At 43.7% G+C, this 17747-nt stretch overlaps 1 protein-coding gene across 12 annotated transcripts in view; it reads left to right on the top strand.

Moving 5' to 3' along the window:
• The window catches only part of WDR27 (WD repeat domain 27), a 251268-nt gene that overhangs the window by 115339 nt on the left and 118182 nt on the right, over nucleotides 1-17747 (top strand). For 11 of the 12 annotated variants that reach the window (XM_063708010.1, XM_063708008.1, XM_055391692.2 and 8 more), the window contains one exon: nucleotides 4267-4365. In XM_063708010.1, the coding sequence (XP_063564080.1) occupies nucleotides 4267-4365 (99 nt within the window). Of the gene's footprint in view, nucleotides 1-4266; nucleotides 4366-17747 lie in introns of those variants that run through there. The other variant, XR_010134419.1, reaches the window with a different exon arrangement.

Raw genomic sequence — 17747 nt, 5'->3', positions numbered from 1 at the left:
CTGTCTTAAAAAAAAAAAGAAAGAAAATCCTTGAGGAGAAAGGATATCTTCCTGAACAGGTTTTTAGTGCAGATGTAAGTGCCCAATTCTTAGGGAAAAACATGCCACAAAGGACATTTATTGGTAAGAAAGAGAAGGAACACCAGACTTAAGGCAGGAAGGGATAGGTCAACTCTACTGGTTTGTGCAAATGCAGCTGAGCTTGTGATCGGGGCTGTCCTTATCCATAAAACTGAGCCTTGGAGGGAAAAAAACACCACCTGCCAATCTTTTCATTGTTCACCAAGAAAGCAGGACAGTGAGAACGTTTTCCTGGATTGGTTCCATTGATACTTTGTCCCTGAAGTCAGGAAGCGACTGCCTTTTTTTTTTTTTTTTTTTTGAGACAAAGTCTAGCTGTGTCGCCAGGCTGGAGTGCAGTGGTGCGATCTCAGCCCACTGCAACCACTGCCTCCTGGGTTCAAGCAATTCTCCTGCCTCAGCCTCCCGAGTAGCTGTGATTACAGGCACGTGCCACCACGCCCAGCTAATTTTTGAATTTTTAGTAGAGACGGGGTTTCACCATGTTGGCAAGGATGGCCTCGATCTCATGATCCGCCCACCTTGGCTTCCCAAAGTGCTGGGATTACAGGCATGAGCCACCGTGCCCAGCCATGACTGCCTTTTAAAGTTCTTTTGATATTGGACAATGCCCCTGGCCACCCAGAACCCAATGAGTTTAACACCAAAGGCGTCAAAGTGGTCTTGCCCTCAAACATCTGTCATCCAGCCTCTAGATCAGAGGGGCATTACACATGGAACCCTATGGGAAGGGTTGTCAATGCTATGGAAGAGAACTTTGATAGAGAGAACATCATGAAAATCTGGAAAGACTGCACCACTGAAGAGGCCATTACTGTTATAGGAAAAGCCATGCGGGCCATCAACCCTGAAACAATTCCCACTGGAGAGAACTGTCCAGAGTTGTGCATGACCTCACGGGATTTATGACAGGGCCAATCAAGGAAATCATGAAAGAGATCGTGGATATGGCAAAAATGGTTTCAAGCTATGGATCTTGGAGAAATTCAAGAGCTAACAGACACCACACCAGAGGAGTGCTTCCAACCAATGCCAGACAGTGAGGAAGAAGACATGGAAGAAGCAGTGCCAGGAAACAAATTGACATTAAACAATCTGGAAGAAGGGTTCTGATGACTCAATGCTTTTGACGTCTTTCACGACACGGATCCTTCTATGATATAGGCACTGAAACGAAAGCAAATGGTAGGAGAAGGATTGGTACCATATGGAAAAATGTTTAGAGAAATGAAAAAGCAAAAATGTCAGGCAGAAATTACGACGTATTTCTGTAAAGTTACACCGAGTGAGCCTGCCTCTGCTGCCTCCCCTTCCACCTCCTCCACCTCTTCTGCCTCAGCCACCGCTGAGACGGCAAAACCAACCCCTGCTACTCCTCCTCCCCAGCCCACTCAACATGAAGCCAATGAGGATGAAGACCTCTATGATGCCACTCAGTGAATATATTTTCTCTTCCTTATAATTTTTTAAATATCATTTTCTTTTCTTTAGCTTACTGTATTGTAAGAATAAAGTATTAATACATATAGCATATAAAATATATGGTAATTGATTGTTTATGTTATTGGTAAGGCTTCTGGTCAACAGTAGGTTATGAGTAAAGTTTTTGGAGAGTCAAAAGCTTCATGTGGATTTTTGACTGCTTGGAGGGCCGGCACCTCTAGCCACCATGTTGCTCAAGGGTCGACTGTATATCAGACATTTATTTCTAGACTTTACTTCAAAACCTGCTTAGTCATTGACAGAATCATTGGGAAGGCCTACATCTGAAGGACTCATTCTTACATTAAAATAGTTCTTTTGGGTGATTATTTTATTTGCTGAGCCGAAGCTCTTTAGTTTGATGCGGTCCCATTTATTTACTTTTGTAGCCTGAGCTTTTCTTCTGACGTTCAAAATATTATTGCCAAGGTCAATATTGAGGTGCTTTTCCACTATGTTCTGTTCTAGGAGTTTTATGATTTTAGGCCTTTCATCCATTTTGAGTTGATTTTTATGTATGGTAAAATAAAGGTCCAATTTCATTCTTTTGTGTGCAGAAATCCAGTTTTCCTAACACCATTTATTAAAGAGATTATCCTTTCCTCAGTGTGTCCTCTTGATGGCCTTATTGAAAATTAGTTGTCCATATACATTTAGATTTATTTCTGAGCTCTATACTCTGTCTAATTGGTCTGTGTTTTTGTTTTTTGGCAGTACCACATTGTTTTAGTTACTATAGCTTTGTAATATAATCTTAAATCAAGTGTGATGCCTCCAACTTTATTTTTCTTAAATGAAAAAGCAACCTATGGACTGGGAAAAATTATTTGCAAACCACATACCTGATAAGGGTTTAATATCCAAAATTTATAAAGAACTCTTGCAACTCAGTAGCAGAAAAACAAATGACCTGATTAAAAAATGAGTAAACGACCTGGATAGACATTTCTCCAAAGACAATATAAAAATGGCCAAAAAGCTATATGAAAAGGTGCTCCACATCACTAATCATAAGGGAAATGCAAATTGAAACCACTGAGCTAGCACCTCATACCTGTAAGGATGGCTATTATCAAAAAGACAAGAGATAGCAAATGTTGGTGAGGGTGTGAAACAAGGGAACCCTGTGCACTGTTGGTGGGAATGTAGGTTGGTGCAGCCATCTGGAAAACAGTATAGAGAACAGTGAAAGTAGAACTATAATATGACCCAGCAGTCCTTCTGGTATATGCTCAAAGGAGAGGCAATCCACACCACTTAAAGTCATCTGCCCTCCCATGTTCATTAGCATTAGTCACAACAGCCAAGCTATAGAAACAACCTAAAAGCTCATCAATGAACAAATTAATAAAAAATATGATATAGGAGTGTGTGTGCATATGTCTGTACACACATGTACACACAACGGTATAGCCTGCCATTTGCCACAGTGTGGATGGACCTGGAGGACATTGTGTTAAGTGAAATAAACCAGACACAAAAAGAAAAAGACTGCAGGATCTCACTTCTGTGTGGAATCTGTATCTTAACAAGAGCTCAAAGACACAAGATAGATGATGGAAGTGTGGTTAACAGGGTAGACATAGGCGGGGAGGGGGAGGAAATGGGGAGATGTGGGTCAAAGGATACGAAACAGCAGCTGCTAGGATGGAGAAGTCCAGGTATCTAACGTGCAACGTGAGTGCTCAAGTTAGTAGAACCATGGTGTATTAGGGATTTTCCTGAACTACATAGATTTTAGCTGTTCTTGTCACAAATACAAGTAGCGATGTGAGATGATAGATAAGAGAATCCACCTCTCCACAGTAACCAGTACTATTATCTTCATATCTGTAGGTATGGATCCCATAAAATCATATTGCAAACTTCAAATATACACAATACGCTTCATTTTTTAAAAATAGTAGGTTTTTGCGGGAAGAGGAATTGTCTTTGACACCTTCCTCCTGCTGCAATGTGACGTTGCTCTTTATTACTAGTAGGCTTTCAGAAAATATTTGTTGATACACTTTGTTACTTAATGATTATCTCATCTCTCAATTCCATCAGAATGGTATCTGATAACAGATTTTGTCTCTAAAATAAACTATTTGATGGCAATTCTGGATATATATCCAGAATTTTATGTGTGTGTGTGTGTATATATATATATATATATATATATATATATACACACACAATTAAAGAGGAACTTATTTATCAACAGCTATAAAAAATCTAAGTATTTGAATTGCTCAAATTCTAAGCTGATGAGTAGGAAGCAAAGCATAGTGTATGTACCTATCTCCTATCTCAAGTTTATGGGGGAGGACAATAGAGCATCTTTTTTTTTTTTTTTCATTCAATTTGGAACTTCAAGGTAAGGTTGAATTACAGAATCTATACTCCTTCCTTAAAATTAGTCATCAATCATGAGCATATATTTAAAACTGTTCACAGGGTACTATAGAGGTTTTTGATAGTAAATAGAAAGTATGACATAAGTTCACTAAGATGTTAAAAATCTACAAGAGAGAAGGGGAAAAGATGCCTATTTTATAAAGTTGGTTCCCCAGCTTGGATGATGTTTTGTCAGGCATCTTGATTGTTGGTGTTGTATCTGATCAACTACACTAATCTATAGATGGTCCCTCTGCCTGCGTAGCTTATAGGTGATTCCTGACTCTGAGTTAACATGGCACACCTGCTCATCTTGTCTTGTAGGCTTACGTGTATGAAATGGGCTCAAGCACGTTTTCTCACCGGCTGGCTGGGCACACAGACACCGTCACTGGAGTGGCCTTCAACCCATCAGTGCCCCAGGTACAGTCTTGCTGAGTGGGTGGGGCGCCTCTGCTGCATACAAGTCTTACATTATATTTTTGTATCTTTATGACTTTATTTTGGTGAAATCTTATAATACTTAAGGTTACTTGCCAGTGTTCACTGAGTGCAAGGAGAACTTAGGAAATATATTTTTATTGGCGAGAGAGAGAGAGAAATAAACCTTTATTGTGGGGAAATGAATCTGGAAAAGTTTCTTTTATAATGAAGGTGTTTGCCACTCAGCAGTCATGCATGTTTGATTGAATGAAACAGGAATGTATGGGAAGACCTGTGGACAAATACGGTTACATGTAGACAAATACGGTTACATGGGGCACTAACATGAACACCAGTGCCAGCAAGAAAGCAAGCAGCAGAGCAAGAACGGGATTTTGAAAATTCTTATGGAAAAAAGTCTGCAGCATTTCCAGAAACTTTCTTAATTAGAAGAAAACATGAAAATAACCGTTGCAAATCAATTGTATATAAAAATGAATGGTCTTCTATTAAAATGTAGAGGGAGATTTTTTGCAAAGGATTAAAAATATTAGGTATTGGCCAGGCGCAGTGGCTCACACCTGTAATCCCAGCACTTTGGGAGGCCGAGGCGGGTGAATCACCTGAGGTCAGGAGTCCAAGACCAGCCTGGCCAACATGGCGAAACCCCATCTCTACTAAAAAATACAAAAATGAGCCGGCCATGGTGGTGGGCGCCTATAATCCCAGCTACTTGGGAGGCTGAGGCAGGAGAATCGCTTGAACCTGGGAGGCGGTGGTTGCAGTGAGTCGAGATCATGCCACTGCACTCCAGCCTGGGCAACAAAACGAGACTCTGTCTCAAAAAAAATAAAAAATAAATATCAGGTATTAGTTATCTCCAGTGTTTGGGAATAATTTCATTTTGTCTCTTTAAGATTGAGACTTTGATTCAGAGAATAGCGTCACTGTGTGACTGTGTGCTCTGGCCTAGCGCGTGTGACCAGGTGGAACGGCACTCCACACGTGTCTTGTGACCCCACTCTTCTCTGCTATGTGACGTATTGCTGTGGTTCAGGGCATGTTGCCGTGCCTGGCACACGCGGTACTACCGCTGTATATTGAATAATATTGAATATTGAAAATGAGTAAGTGCATCTTGTGCTGTCATGGACCAGAGCTTCCATCAGCATCACCGCTGAATTCCATCCTTGGCCCTAATTCATCTTTTCAGTCTGCTCCAGATGGGAATTTGAATTTATGTTTTCCTTCCCTATTATAAACAATACTGCGACGTACGTCCTGATGATGCTTCACTCTTCCCATGATGAGACTGCCATGTACACTATAACGGACCTGCTTTTCTTGATAATATTTGTGCCATCACCTATTCCACATTTGTAAAACGTATTGTTTTGAGTTGTTGTAATCTTTTATAATCCTTTGAACGGCATTGGGGCAGTGAGATGGAGGGGTGGTCAGAAAGAAAGAAAAATGAAAAGTTCAAAGCTAGACCCAGCAGGGTGGGCGGCGGGGAGAGGTGTAGTGATTTATGGGGGGAGTCAGATGTTAGCTGTCCTGACACTTCAGTATTTGGCATCAAAATGTCTTTCAGCCTGACTGACAGAATTTTTTTGAATACTTGAAAATTTTCAGTGAGAAAAAGGTTGGGTAGGTCTCTATTGCCCTTGAGATTAATGAATAAAAGAAGCAAATATGGCATAAATATAGTTATAAAAAATAAAGAGGAAAAAGCAACAAGTTGTAGTTGTCATGAACCTTGCTTCCTGACGAAGGGCCGCTAAAGAACAGGCAGCGAGAAGCCAGTTATGTATATGTATACATCATACTGATTCATTAAGGATAATGATATCATATACCGAATTTTTTAATATATGTATATGTATATATATATATATAAAATTCACTAAGTTCCTTATTTTTAAAAATTTCCTTATTTTTTAAAATTTGGCTGGTTCCTTATTTTTAAAAATTTCCTTTCTTTACTGATATTAGTCCACTTTCTTCCACATATATCACCTCACTACCGTTCTCTGTTTCCCAGCATTGTAAATCAAACAACTGGAAGTAGTTTTTATTTTCATACATAGTATTAAAATAATTGCTTACCATGACTACAGTAACTCTTAAAATATGTTTTCTGATCACTTAAATTTTCTCAGGATTGGACAATATTGGTAATTATTGAAGAGACAGTTAACCACATAAAACTGCGTAAAATTAAGATTTGGAAATAACCACAGGCAGGACAAGTTTTTGTTAAAAGTAAACATGATAAAGAAGCACGTGGGATGGTGGGACAGGACACTGAAAATCTTCTCCTTCACAAAGGCAATGAAAACAGTCACAGAAATTGTCAAAACCAGCTTTCTTAGAACTCTGAAAATTAACCAGAGGCTTGCAACAATCCAAAGAGCATGTATGCAAGAAAAATGGCCAAGTCTCAGTAAGACAGCAACCTTTGAAGGCTATCCTGCATAATTTAATAAGAAAGGAGAGCTTCGCTTTAAAATGAATACCCTCGGTTAGCAAATGAAGTTCTTGTGTGAAGCACAGGTAAACTTGGAGGTGGTGTTTATTTAATACGTGATTCCATTTAGCGGTATATGAGGGTGCTGCTGTTTTGAAGGAAACATTGATAGTACGCTCCTAAGCATGGTTTATTTTGTGTATGATATAAAAACATACACACAAGGAAAACATGGGAACAAGTGTGGTCAAATATTGGAAGTCTGTGCCACAAACACCAACAGCATTTCCCCTAACGATTGGATCTGGTAATGAGAGAATGCTGGAGCTGTGAAAATCGGGGAGTGAAACGGTGAGAGCATAGCTCACACTTGGGGGATTGCTACTTTCTTTATTGACTATGATCAACTGTTCAGAATTTTACAGGACAAGTCCAGACCTGATGCAGGAAATCCCAAAATTGGGGCTTAGCCCAGCAGGGTTCTTGGCTTTGCTCAGGAAAGAATTCAAGAGTGAGGTGGCAGTGAAAGAGCAGGTTTTTTCAAGCAAAGTGTGTAGCAGAACGGTAGCTGCACAGGCAGAGTGGCCCGGAACAGCACGCATTGGTTGCTGGTGAGCATAGTTATACCCACTCTTAATTATATGCTACATAAGGGGCGGGCTCTTCATGAGCTTTCTGGAAAAGGGGTGGGAGTTCCGGAACCACATAAGGTCACTTCTGGGTTGTTTCCACGCATTTGTAATCTGTCATGGTACCAGTGGGAGTGTCTTATGCAGATGAATTATAATTAGTGCATAATGAGTAATGAGGGCAACCAGAGATGGCTTCAGCACCATCTTGGCCCCAGCTGGTTTGGGCCAGTTCCTGTGCTACATCCTGTTTTGATCAGCAGGGTCATGACCCAGGCTCTGGAAACAAGCCTTGCTGACCCCTGCCTCAGACCCCCTAATTTCTCATTTCTGATGGGTACTTGGTAATGTTCTCTCTCACTCTCTATAAATTTAACTTAAAACATGTATCTTATGATAAATACATTTTTAGCTCCACAGTCATTACTGCTACTTTGAAGTGGGCTGTTTTGACAAATGGCTTAAGGCTCTCTATTCTACCTCCACATTGCAGCCTCATCACATGATCAGACCTTTCATCCATGACTTAAGCAAGTTTTTCTTGATAAAATGCAAAGCTGGTCATTGCAGGATGACACCAGGAGTAAGCGGGTTTTGGGAATGGCCAGTTCACTATTGACTGTTGTTAACCTGGTGGAGAAATGTCACAGAAGCATGTCTGGTGCCACTGACACCAAGCCTGCGACGGTCTTTGCAATCAGGAGGAGAAACTCATGGAAATCGGCTCAGCCAGGAGGCAGACTCTGGCTGCTGCCGTGTACCTAGGGTGCTGGTGAGAGACCTTACATTAGGAACCTGGAGTGTGATGACGTCTACGGCAGCTCCCACACTTCTTACTCCTTCATAACACAGGTGTCTATCAGGCTGTAGACATCTTGATCTCCCTGAGTCTCTCAGATACAGAATGGTCATTAATAGCATTTGTCCTGTGTATTTTACAAGGTTGCTTGGGAACAAATGATGCCGTATAAAATAATAACCAAAGCTACTGTGGAGCGTCCCCCAAGAGCGAGGAGCTGTTTGAGGGTCTTTCCTCGTTATCGAGTTCTTGTCCGCAGCTTTGTTTGCAGATGTTAGTGCAGCTGTGTCTCAGATGAGTGATCCAGACAGATCAATTTATATGCAGTTCAGAGTTTGCACCAGATTCCCCACGGCTTCCAAGCCCATGCACTTTCGCCCCACTGTGAGCTTCTATGTAGGAAATCTGTTAAGTGCTGCACACAATTGTAATAAGATAAAATACATTGTTCCTGCCATTCGTATTTAAATATTTATTTTAAAGTTCTTTTTGAAATTGGAAAAAAAACCCAATCTAGATAGGCTTGCCATTCATCCAAAACCTAGGCCATGTTTGCAAGTGCTTCCACGCTGAAACAGCTTTCTGGCGTCTCACATTCATAAGAGGACTTTCTGGAAGATAAGCCCGTGCCATTGTTTTTATATCCCAAATGGCAGCCCACATGGTCGCTATGGATAAGAAAGTAAACTATGCTGACCTCTCACCTAACGCACCATGTGGGCGCCGTTATTCCAAGACCATGTCACACTTTCACAGTTGGAGAGCGCCTTCCAGCTTGAAATCTCAGAAGGACCCGCGTTTCCCCACTAAGCATGCGCCAGGGTCAGCACTGCGGAGCGATGACATCAGCCTCCCAGTAGGAGGATAAAACACACATTAGAGAAACGCGTTTCCAGAGAAGGGGAATCAATAGGTGAAGATGGTTGGGGAGAGAGAGAGAGAGACGGATGGAATTTTTTTATGTGAATTGGCTCACTCACTGTGGAGGCTGAGAAGTCTCAAGATCTGCTGTCTGCAAGCTGGAGCCCAGGAAAGCTGGTGGCTTGTGCCAGCCTGAGTCCAAAGGCCTGAGAATGGGGTAAGAGTTGGGGGGTACTGGTTTAAGTCCCAGCCCAAGGTCAGGAGACCAGTGTCCCAGCGCAAACCGGCAGAAACGCAAATGGTTTAAAAGCTGCTGCGGCGAATGTCTTGGAGGGACGCTTGGACGCTTCCCGTCGCCGCTGTAACGAACCACTCCCATGGGCCAAGGAGGAAAAGGCCGGTTTCCCGACTGCAGTTCCGTGGTGGGGAGGCAGCGGGGCTCACGGGCTAAGCTCCCCCGACAGGGCCGGTTCTTGGCCTTTTCCGGCTTCCGGAGGCGCCGTCGTCCTGCTTCGGGGCCGAGTTCGTCTCCCGTTGCTCACTCCGACCATCTCCCCGCCCGTCCTCCACGTGTGGACCCTTTGTCCTTATTCTGCCCCCTGTGGTTACACCTGGGACATCCAGAACCATCTCCCCGTCTCCAGGCCCCCGACGCAGCCATACCCGCCAAGTCCTCTTTCCCTGTGGGCGAATCTGTGGCCGCCCGTTCGCAGATGCCCGGACCGTGGTGTGGACATCGGGGGGCGCCATTCCTGGCTCGGCGCGGACGCCCCCTCCTCAGCTCGGGCCGGCCTGGACCCCGCCCTCAGCCGCCACCTCCGCGTCCCATTCCCACTTTCTCAGGTTGCCCCTGGTGCCCTCGCAGCACCCACCCGGCAGAAAATCACCTGTGGACTGAGCCGGCGAGTTGGTGCGTCTTTCCCCGTGGGCGCAGGGGTCTCGTCTCCCCATCACCACTGGCATCCCTCTTGTGGCCCACGTAACTCTTTTTTTTTTTTTCCTTTTCTTTTTGAGCATATTTGAGAGGATCCTTCTTCCTTGCTACCAATTAAGCCAGTTTACATTCACATAAAATACATAACTGCTGTATGATTCACGAGTGTATAGTTACTTAACTGTGTGATTTTCATAATTCTGTCTGTGCTAATTATAAACACACTCTTGAGGAAAGTTACCATCTTTCTTTATTTGTTTCCTCTATTAAGAAAGTACCCTGTAAAGTACTTGGTACATTTTGAAAGATCCTTGAGTTCCAGTCTTGAAAAATAATTTCTTTCCTTTTCGTTTTCCTTTTTTTTTTCTTTTCTTGTCTTTTTTTTTTTTTTTTTTTTTGTGAGAAAGGGTCTCACTCGTGCCCAGGCTAGAGTACAGTGATGCAATCACAGCTCACTGCAGCCTCGAACTCCTGGGTTCAAGCAATCCTCCTGCCTCAACCTCCTAAGTAGCTGATACTACAGGCATGCACCACCCCACCTGGCTCATGTTTTAATTTTTATTTTTAATAGAGATGGGGTCTCACTATTTTGCCCAGGCTGGTCTCAAACTCCTGCCCTCAAGCAATCCTCCCACCTCAGCCTCCCAAAGTGCTGGGACTACAGGTCTATATGCCACCATGCCTGGCCTGAAAAATAATTTATTTTATGGTAATGTCTTCATCTTTGAGTTTTGTTTTGTGACAGAATTTCCCGAATACCAAAGGCTTTCCCTGACACTCATGGAAGGTCATCCAGTTCTGTCTGGCATCCCCTTCATCTCGGAGCATGGCCGACGGGTGAAGTCCCACCAGACCTGCTGGCTGCCATGGGGCAAGGTGGAGGCTGGCCACCATCCCATACCCCATGGTCACGCCCACCATGAGGCCCAGCCCAGCCCAGCAGAGTGGATAGTGAGTCCCCTGAGGGTGGGTGGACACAGAGAATGAATATTTCCAAACATGAACACACTCTACCACATTTCATTTTGTAATGTTATTGAATTTTAGGAGTGGTGTTCATCTGGTGCTGTCTCTGTCTATAGGAGTATCTAAAGCAGGCCCGTTTCTCCAAAAGCTTTGCAGTATGCAGTTTTTCCAGTCATGGTTATCAGACACGTCTCTGAAATAGCAACGCTTCTTCAGGAACGCATGGCAGATGGGCTTAGAAGCCTTCATTTTGCAGGAAAACATATATTTGATTTTAAGATACACGTTATCCCTTCACTAACATTTGTGAAATTGTTGAACCTTAAAATATTCATCCTTCCTTTTTAAAGTAGCATGTTCTTTCTCTGTTCTGTTAAATCTCTGGTGCAACCTACACATAATGTTGTTTAAAATCATGCCCATAAAATGAAACATGTGACTCAAGCTTTTGTTTTAAGAAAATCTATTAGATGGTGCATCAAAATAATGATTTGAAATTTTTATTTTAGGAAAAGACCCTTCTAAGTTCCAGCCCAGGCATATTAACATGTAAAGTGCATGTGTTGGCCTAGAGAGCGGGCTGCGTTATTGAGGAGAGTAGGATGTTAGCTCACACAGGGCAGCCCCTCCCACCAGACAGGAAACTCAGGCTGCCTGCCTTCAACAGCTCAGGATCAGTGTTGGGAGCGATAACACCAACCTCCCAGTAGGAGGATAAAACACATGTTACAGAAACACGTTTGCAGAGAAACGGAATCGATAGGTGATGGTGGATGGATGGATGGATGGAGAGAGGGAGGGATGGATGGATGGATGGAGAGGGAGGGATGGATGGATGGAGAGAGAGAGAGGGAGGGAGGGATGGATGGATGGAGAGAGAGAGGGAGGGATGGATGGAGAGAGGGAGGGAGGGATGGATGGATGGATGGATAGAGAGGGAGAGAGATGGATGGATGGATGGGTGGATGGATGGATGAAATTTTTTGTGTGAATTGGCTCATGCAGTTGTGGAGGCCGAGAAGTCCCAAGATCTGCTGTCTGCAAGCTGGAGCCCTAGGATAGCTGGTGGTGGTGTTCTCGCCTGAGTCCAAAGGCCTGAGAATGGGGGAAGAATTGGGGGGTACTGGTTTAAGTCCCAGCCCAAGGGCAGGAGAAGACTAGTGTCCCAGCTCAAAGAGGCAGATAGAAAGACAAATACCAGGGTGAAGTCCCCTCCTCTGCCTTTCTGTCCTGTTCAGGCAGGATTCGATGGATTGCACGATGCCTGCCCATGCTGCCTGCTTCCTCCCTTTCATCTCATGCCTTTGAGTGAGTTCCCTGATCTGAATACGTGCCTGCAGAGATAAGCTATTGTCCTTCTAGCTCTCCTTTCCTGGATGTGTGGCTGGCCTGGCCCCTCCACAGTGGCTTCTGTGGTGTCGGGACTGAGGGTGAGAGCACTGGGCTGTGAGAAAGGGTTGGGGACAGGGCGCTGGCCCCCACCACACACCCACCGAGTCCTGGAAGCTGGCCCACCCTCTCCATGACTTCAGGCTCATGAACGCACGTCGTGAAGATCTGGCACAGCAGGATGAGCTTCCCACCTCTCGCTGGGACCGAGGCTGGCACGTTCTGGGAACCCTGCTTTCAAGTGTGTCACCTGGGGCGGATGTGGCACTCACCGATCTTGTTTCAGGGAACTCACATCACTTTTGAAAAGCGGGAGACAGATTCCATGACTTGTTTTTGTTTTGTTTTGTTTTAATACGTTTTAATTGTGAGAACGATTATCCCCTTTCCAAAACTAAAGTTTTGAGCCTCTCAGAGTAAATTTCTAGATACGCTTAAAAAAAAGTAATGTTTTTCATCACTGTTACTGTTTAATTGTCAAAATAAGACTTGTGAGTCTTTTGGAAGAAGAGGATTATACTTGTATTACAAAATTATTCTAACAATGCCTGTGGCTAAGAGGACTCTCAAAATGAGTAAGGAACTGTAACAGCTCACAAGGGACCACAGGCTCTGCAGAGTGGCTTTGGAATCCAAGACTCTGAAGCACACCTGGGTGTCCTGCCAGGAACTGCAGCTGCGCGCCACATGCGCCCTGTCAGATGTGACTTAGGGATGCGTTGTCAGCTTCAGTTTGTTGGACATCTGAGGACAGTGGTATATTCGCCATAAGACATCAGTGTAGCTGTTTAACTGCTTAGGATGGGAACACAAATTCAAGAAGCTCCGTAGTTAAATTATCCTGGCTGAGATGGTAGCCAAGCAAGACTTATTTCCAGCAAAAAACTAGCAAGGCAGAAGTATCTCAAACCACAGATGCAAAAGACGAAAGAAAGCTGTGATGTAACTGATGGGTCCCTGAGTGTGAAAGTGTGGGCTGCAGAGGGAGCCTACTGTTCACACAGGGAGTTCAGGAAGAACAGGAAGCGTGCAGGTTAAGTATGGAGAAAGCTGCTTCACACGCGGATACACAGAGATATAATTTATTGTAATGGATAACAGAATCACAAATATCACATTACCTTATATTATCAAATTGATTTTATATTACTATCGCAATCATCAATTTTCTTTTGTCAGTTTTAAAATAGTTACAGTCATCCCTCGGTCTACATGGGGGATTGGTTCCAGGTCCCCCATGTGCTCCCAAATCCTCACACACTCAAGTCCTACAGAACCCACATAGTCTGCCCTCCATTTGCCTGGGTTTCACATCCTGGGGGGCTGTATTTTTGATCCGAGTTTGGTTGAAAAATAATCCATCTATAAGTGGACTTGCACAGTTCAAACCCTTGTTCAGGGGTCAACTGTAATGAAATAAAAGAGGATTAATGTAAGATGATATAAAAACTCTTTTCATATTGTATTGGGTAGTCGGGCTTTATTTTCAATTTTGCATTTCTCAGTTGTGCAGGATTTATCATAAGAAGACTTGCTTTGGTCCTTCCAGCTATACTGAGTTACATCTAAACCATGTCAGTACTGTTACCCTAGAACACAAGGTAGAAACTTGGGGGGTTCTCGGAGAGTTTCAGTGAAAGACAAGACACAGACGAAGGCAGAGGTCTGCGTGCAGAGCCCAGGTGCACCCCGGGTGGCTCGGGCTGCAACACAACCTCCTGGGAACGGAAGAAAGTAGGAGTGCGGAGGGAAGGTCTGCAGGGCGGCGTGGGAACGGCTCTGTTTTGGGGGCCGGTATGCGGCGCATTGACACATGCAGGAAAGGCAGAAATGGACATTTGCAAACTGATTTATCTAAAAGTAGTTATATCATGTAGAGTGGACATTGACATGGTTTTCAATATTTTGGTACTGTAAGTAGTGTTTTGATGTATGTCTTTGGGCATACAATGTTTTTTGTATCTGGGTTTATTTTCTCAAGGTAGATTACTTTCTCAACAAGTAGTATTACTGAGAAAAGTAAACTTTTAAAGGGTTCTGCTATAGACAAATGCTTCTCAAAGTGTTTCCTCTTGTTTGCTTCCTCACCAGCTTTGGTTGTTCACACTTGCATTACGTTTGTTAATTATCAAGAAACAGTACCTCCCGATTTTAATTTACCGCTCTTTGAATACTAGTGAGATTGCACATTGTCCCACAGGCTACTAGGTATTGGAATTCTTCTATTATTATTTTTTTTTTTTTTGAGATGGAGTCTCGCTCTTTTGCCCATGCTGGAGTGCAGTGGCGCGATCTCAGTTCACTGCAACCTCCGCCTTCCAGGTTCAAGCAATTCTTCTGCCTCAGCCTCCCAAGTAACTGGGATTACAGGTACCCACCACCACACCCAGCTAATTTTTGTATTTTTAGTAGAGACGGGGTTTCACCATGTTGGCCAGGATGGGATGGTCTCGATCTCTTGATCTCGTGATCTGCCCACCTCGGCCTCCCAAAATGCTGGGATTACAGGCGTGAGCCACCACGCCCGGCCCAGAATTCTTTTAATTTTTAAATTGCATGTTTATATCCTTCATCTCTTTATACTTCGGACTCAATGTTTTACCTAATGATTGCTGTAGCTTTTAATTTAAAACTAAAATTTTCATCTTTGTATTTACAGTATATGTTTCCTCTAGATTTGGTTTGGCTTTTTGTGTTTTGTTTTGTTTTCTTTTTCCAGTTTGATTTATTCTGATTACCTTAGGCCTAGAAAATTTTTCCTCCAGAAATCTGTATCTCCGCTGAAATTACAGAACTTTTAACATATTATAATAATTTTTAATTCCTGACTGACAGTGCCAATATCTGGGTTATTTCTGAATATAGTTCTGTTAATTGCTCTGTCGAGAGACAGTTGATCTCCCTCCAAACCTCCCCTGCTCTTTGGTGTGTGTTGTAGTTTTTTGTTTGTTTGTTTTAGACAGGGTCTTGCTCTGTCACCCAGGCTGGAGTCCAGTGGTGTGATCACGGCTGACTACAGCCTCAAACCCCCTGGCTCCAGTGATGCTCCCACCTCAGCTTCCTGAGTTGCTTGGACTGGCAGGCTCAAGCCACCACCCCCGACTAATTATTTATTTATTTATTTTTTGTATTAAGATGGAGTCTCACCAGTTTGCCTAGGCTGGCCTTGAACTCCTGGGCTCAAGTGATCCTCCTGCCTCGGCTTCCCAAAGTGCTGGGATTGCAGGTGCGAGCTGCCGCACGTGGCCTGATGCAGTTTTTGAGTGGTTGCTGGGTGTTGAATGTGGAACGTAAGTGTTTATGCCAGGATAGCATGGCTCTTTTCCTGCTAATTGCTGGTTTGAGTCCGAAAAGTTGGGAATTCAGCTGCATGTCGTTCACTTTATTAAGACTTTGATGAGAGTGGGGTTATCAGAAGTAATCTGTGTGAGTCATTGTACAAATAGAAATGCAAAGACAGCATTGTTAACTTCTGGGAAACTAAATCTCCAGTATTCTTCATTGGGTCATCTTTTTTTTTTTAAATTTTTTTCTGACTAAGGTATGTGGGTGTGAAATTTAAATCTGTTTTATTTAGGCTGTATTACTTTGAGAGTTGTGGTTTAGCTTTGCCAGGGAAAAATGACATAAGCATATACCTGGAGGAAAGGTTACATTCCTTGGTTTTTACATGGGATAAAAACCTGTGATATTTGTGATCACTGTATCAGCTAATTTATAAATTCAGGAGCAAGATTGCACTATTTCTTTCTAAGAACTCATAATTGAAACAGTCTGCTGTGTGGTGATGCTTGTATACAGAGAATACCGGTCAGGGAGTGGGCCTGGCCGAGAGGGCAAGGCTGAGGTGCAGCTCCTGCTGTCCCCTCCTTCCTGGCCGCCACGGGAGACTCCTGGCCTGCGTCCTGTCTTATGAGGAGAGATTTCCTAAATAGAGCTTTTTTCTTTTTTTTTGAAACGGAATTTCGCTCTTGTCGCCCAGGCTGGAGTGCAATGGCACAATCGCAGCTCACTGTAACCTCCGTCTCCCAGGTTTAAGCAATTCTGCCGCAGCCTCCCGAGTAGTTGGGATTACAGGTGCCCGCCACCACGCCTGGCTAATTTTTGTATTTTTAGTAGAGACGAGGTTTCACTATGTTGGCCAGGATAGTCTCCAACTCCTGACCTCAGGTGATCCGCCCGCCTAGGCCTCCCAAAGTGTTGGGATTACAGGCGTGAGCCACCGCGCCCGGCCAGTTGAGCTTTTTAAAGATAACAGAAAGGACTGCTGAGAATGAGTAAACCTATGTCCGTAAAGAGAATTGCATGATTTACTGCAAGTATTCCTGGGAGTGAAGCATCACGTACACACTGAGGGTCTCGTGTCCTCCTGAAGACAGCCCTTCACACTTCACAGTGGTTGGAGAAGGTTCTTTTTCTCTCCTGTCTTCCCTCTGGGTCTCACCTGGTCTAGAGTTTTCATCTGTGTTGAAATTTGTTTTTCATTTTTGTTTTAGTCCTTGTGTTTGTCCTTGTTCAAAGTTAAGTTGTCAGCTACCCAGGTCTTTCTCGTTGACTAAACCACCCCCCAACCCCATGCTCCATGAAGAGCACCTGTGGTTTCCTTGTGGCCATGAGTGTTGTGGGACCAGCATCAGGCGCAAGAGATCTGCCGAGTCCACGTGGATACACTATGACCCCGCAGACCATGAAGGTAGATGAGGAGGTAACGGCATTCCGTGCTGCCCGATGTGATGGCATCAGGGTTCTTCCCAGCAGCGTGGAAGACACTCCTGCCCTCAAGAGGGCTAAGTCCAGCAAAACCCAACCAACAGGAGGCAGAAATAGCTGCCTCCAGCAGGGCCAGAGAATCAGGAAAAGGCACCACCTGAGCCTGAGAGCTCCAGCCCGCTCTCGGAGCCTGAGAGTCTCCGAGGGTGGGGTTTGGAGACTCCCGCTGTTACAGCAGGTACAGAAAGGGTTCCGCTTGCATGTCAGTTGGGCAGGAAGACTCATTCTGAGTGCAGATGGCTCTGGGTTTTGTGAGAGGGCGAGATCTTTGGTCGTTAAACAATTCTAGCTCCCTTAGAATGGTAACCCCAAGTCACTTCAGACTGGAAAAGATTTCTTTAGTGGCTAGAATTAAATGTAGAGATGGCAAAATACACCAAAGCCACAGCATTAATAGACTTGCATGAATTTAGGAATAACCTGGAATAATTAATATTTAAGGCATTTGCAATGCTTTAAGGATGTTGATATTTTAAAAGATCTGATTCTAATTTGACATCTGTATTGACCTTGGACTTGTGACTTCTTAGTTGAAAAAAAAAGGAAAATATTACTAAGTTTATG

This window comes from Gorilla gorilla, chromosome 5 (genome assembly GCF_029281585.2).
Source record: "Gorilla gorilla gorilla isolate KB3781 chromosome 5, NHGRI_mGorGor1-v2.1_pri, whole genome shotgun sequence".
Classification (NCBI taxonomy): domain Eukaryota; kingdom Metazoa; phylum Chordata; class Mammalia; order Primates; family Hominidae; genus Gorilla; species Gorilla gorilla.
The sequence above is the reverse complement of the archived record's forward strand: the minus strand, read 5'-3'. Positions and strand labels throughout refer to the sequence as shown.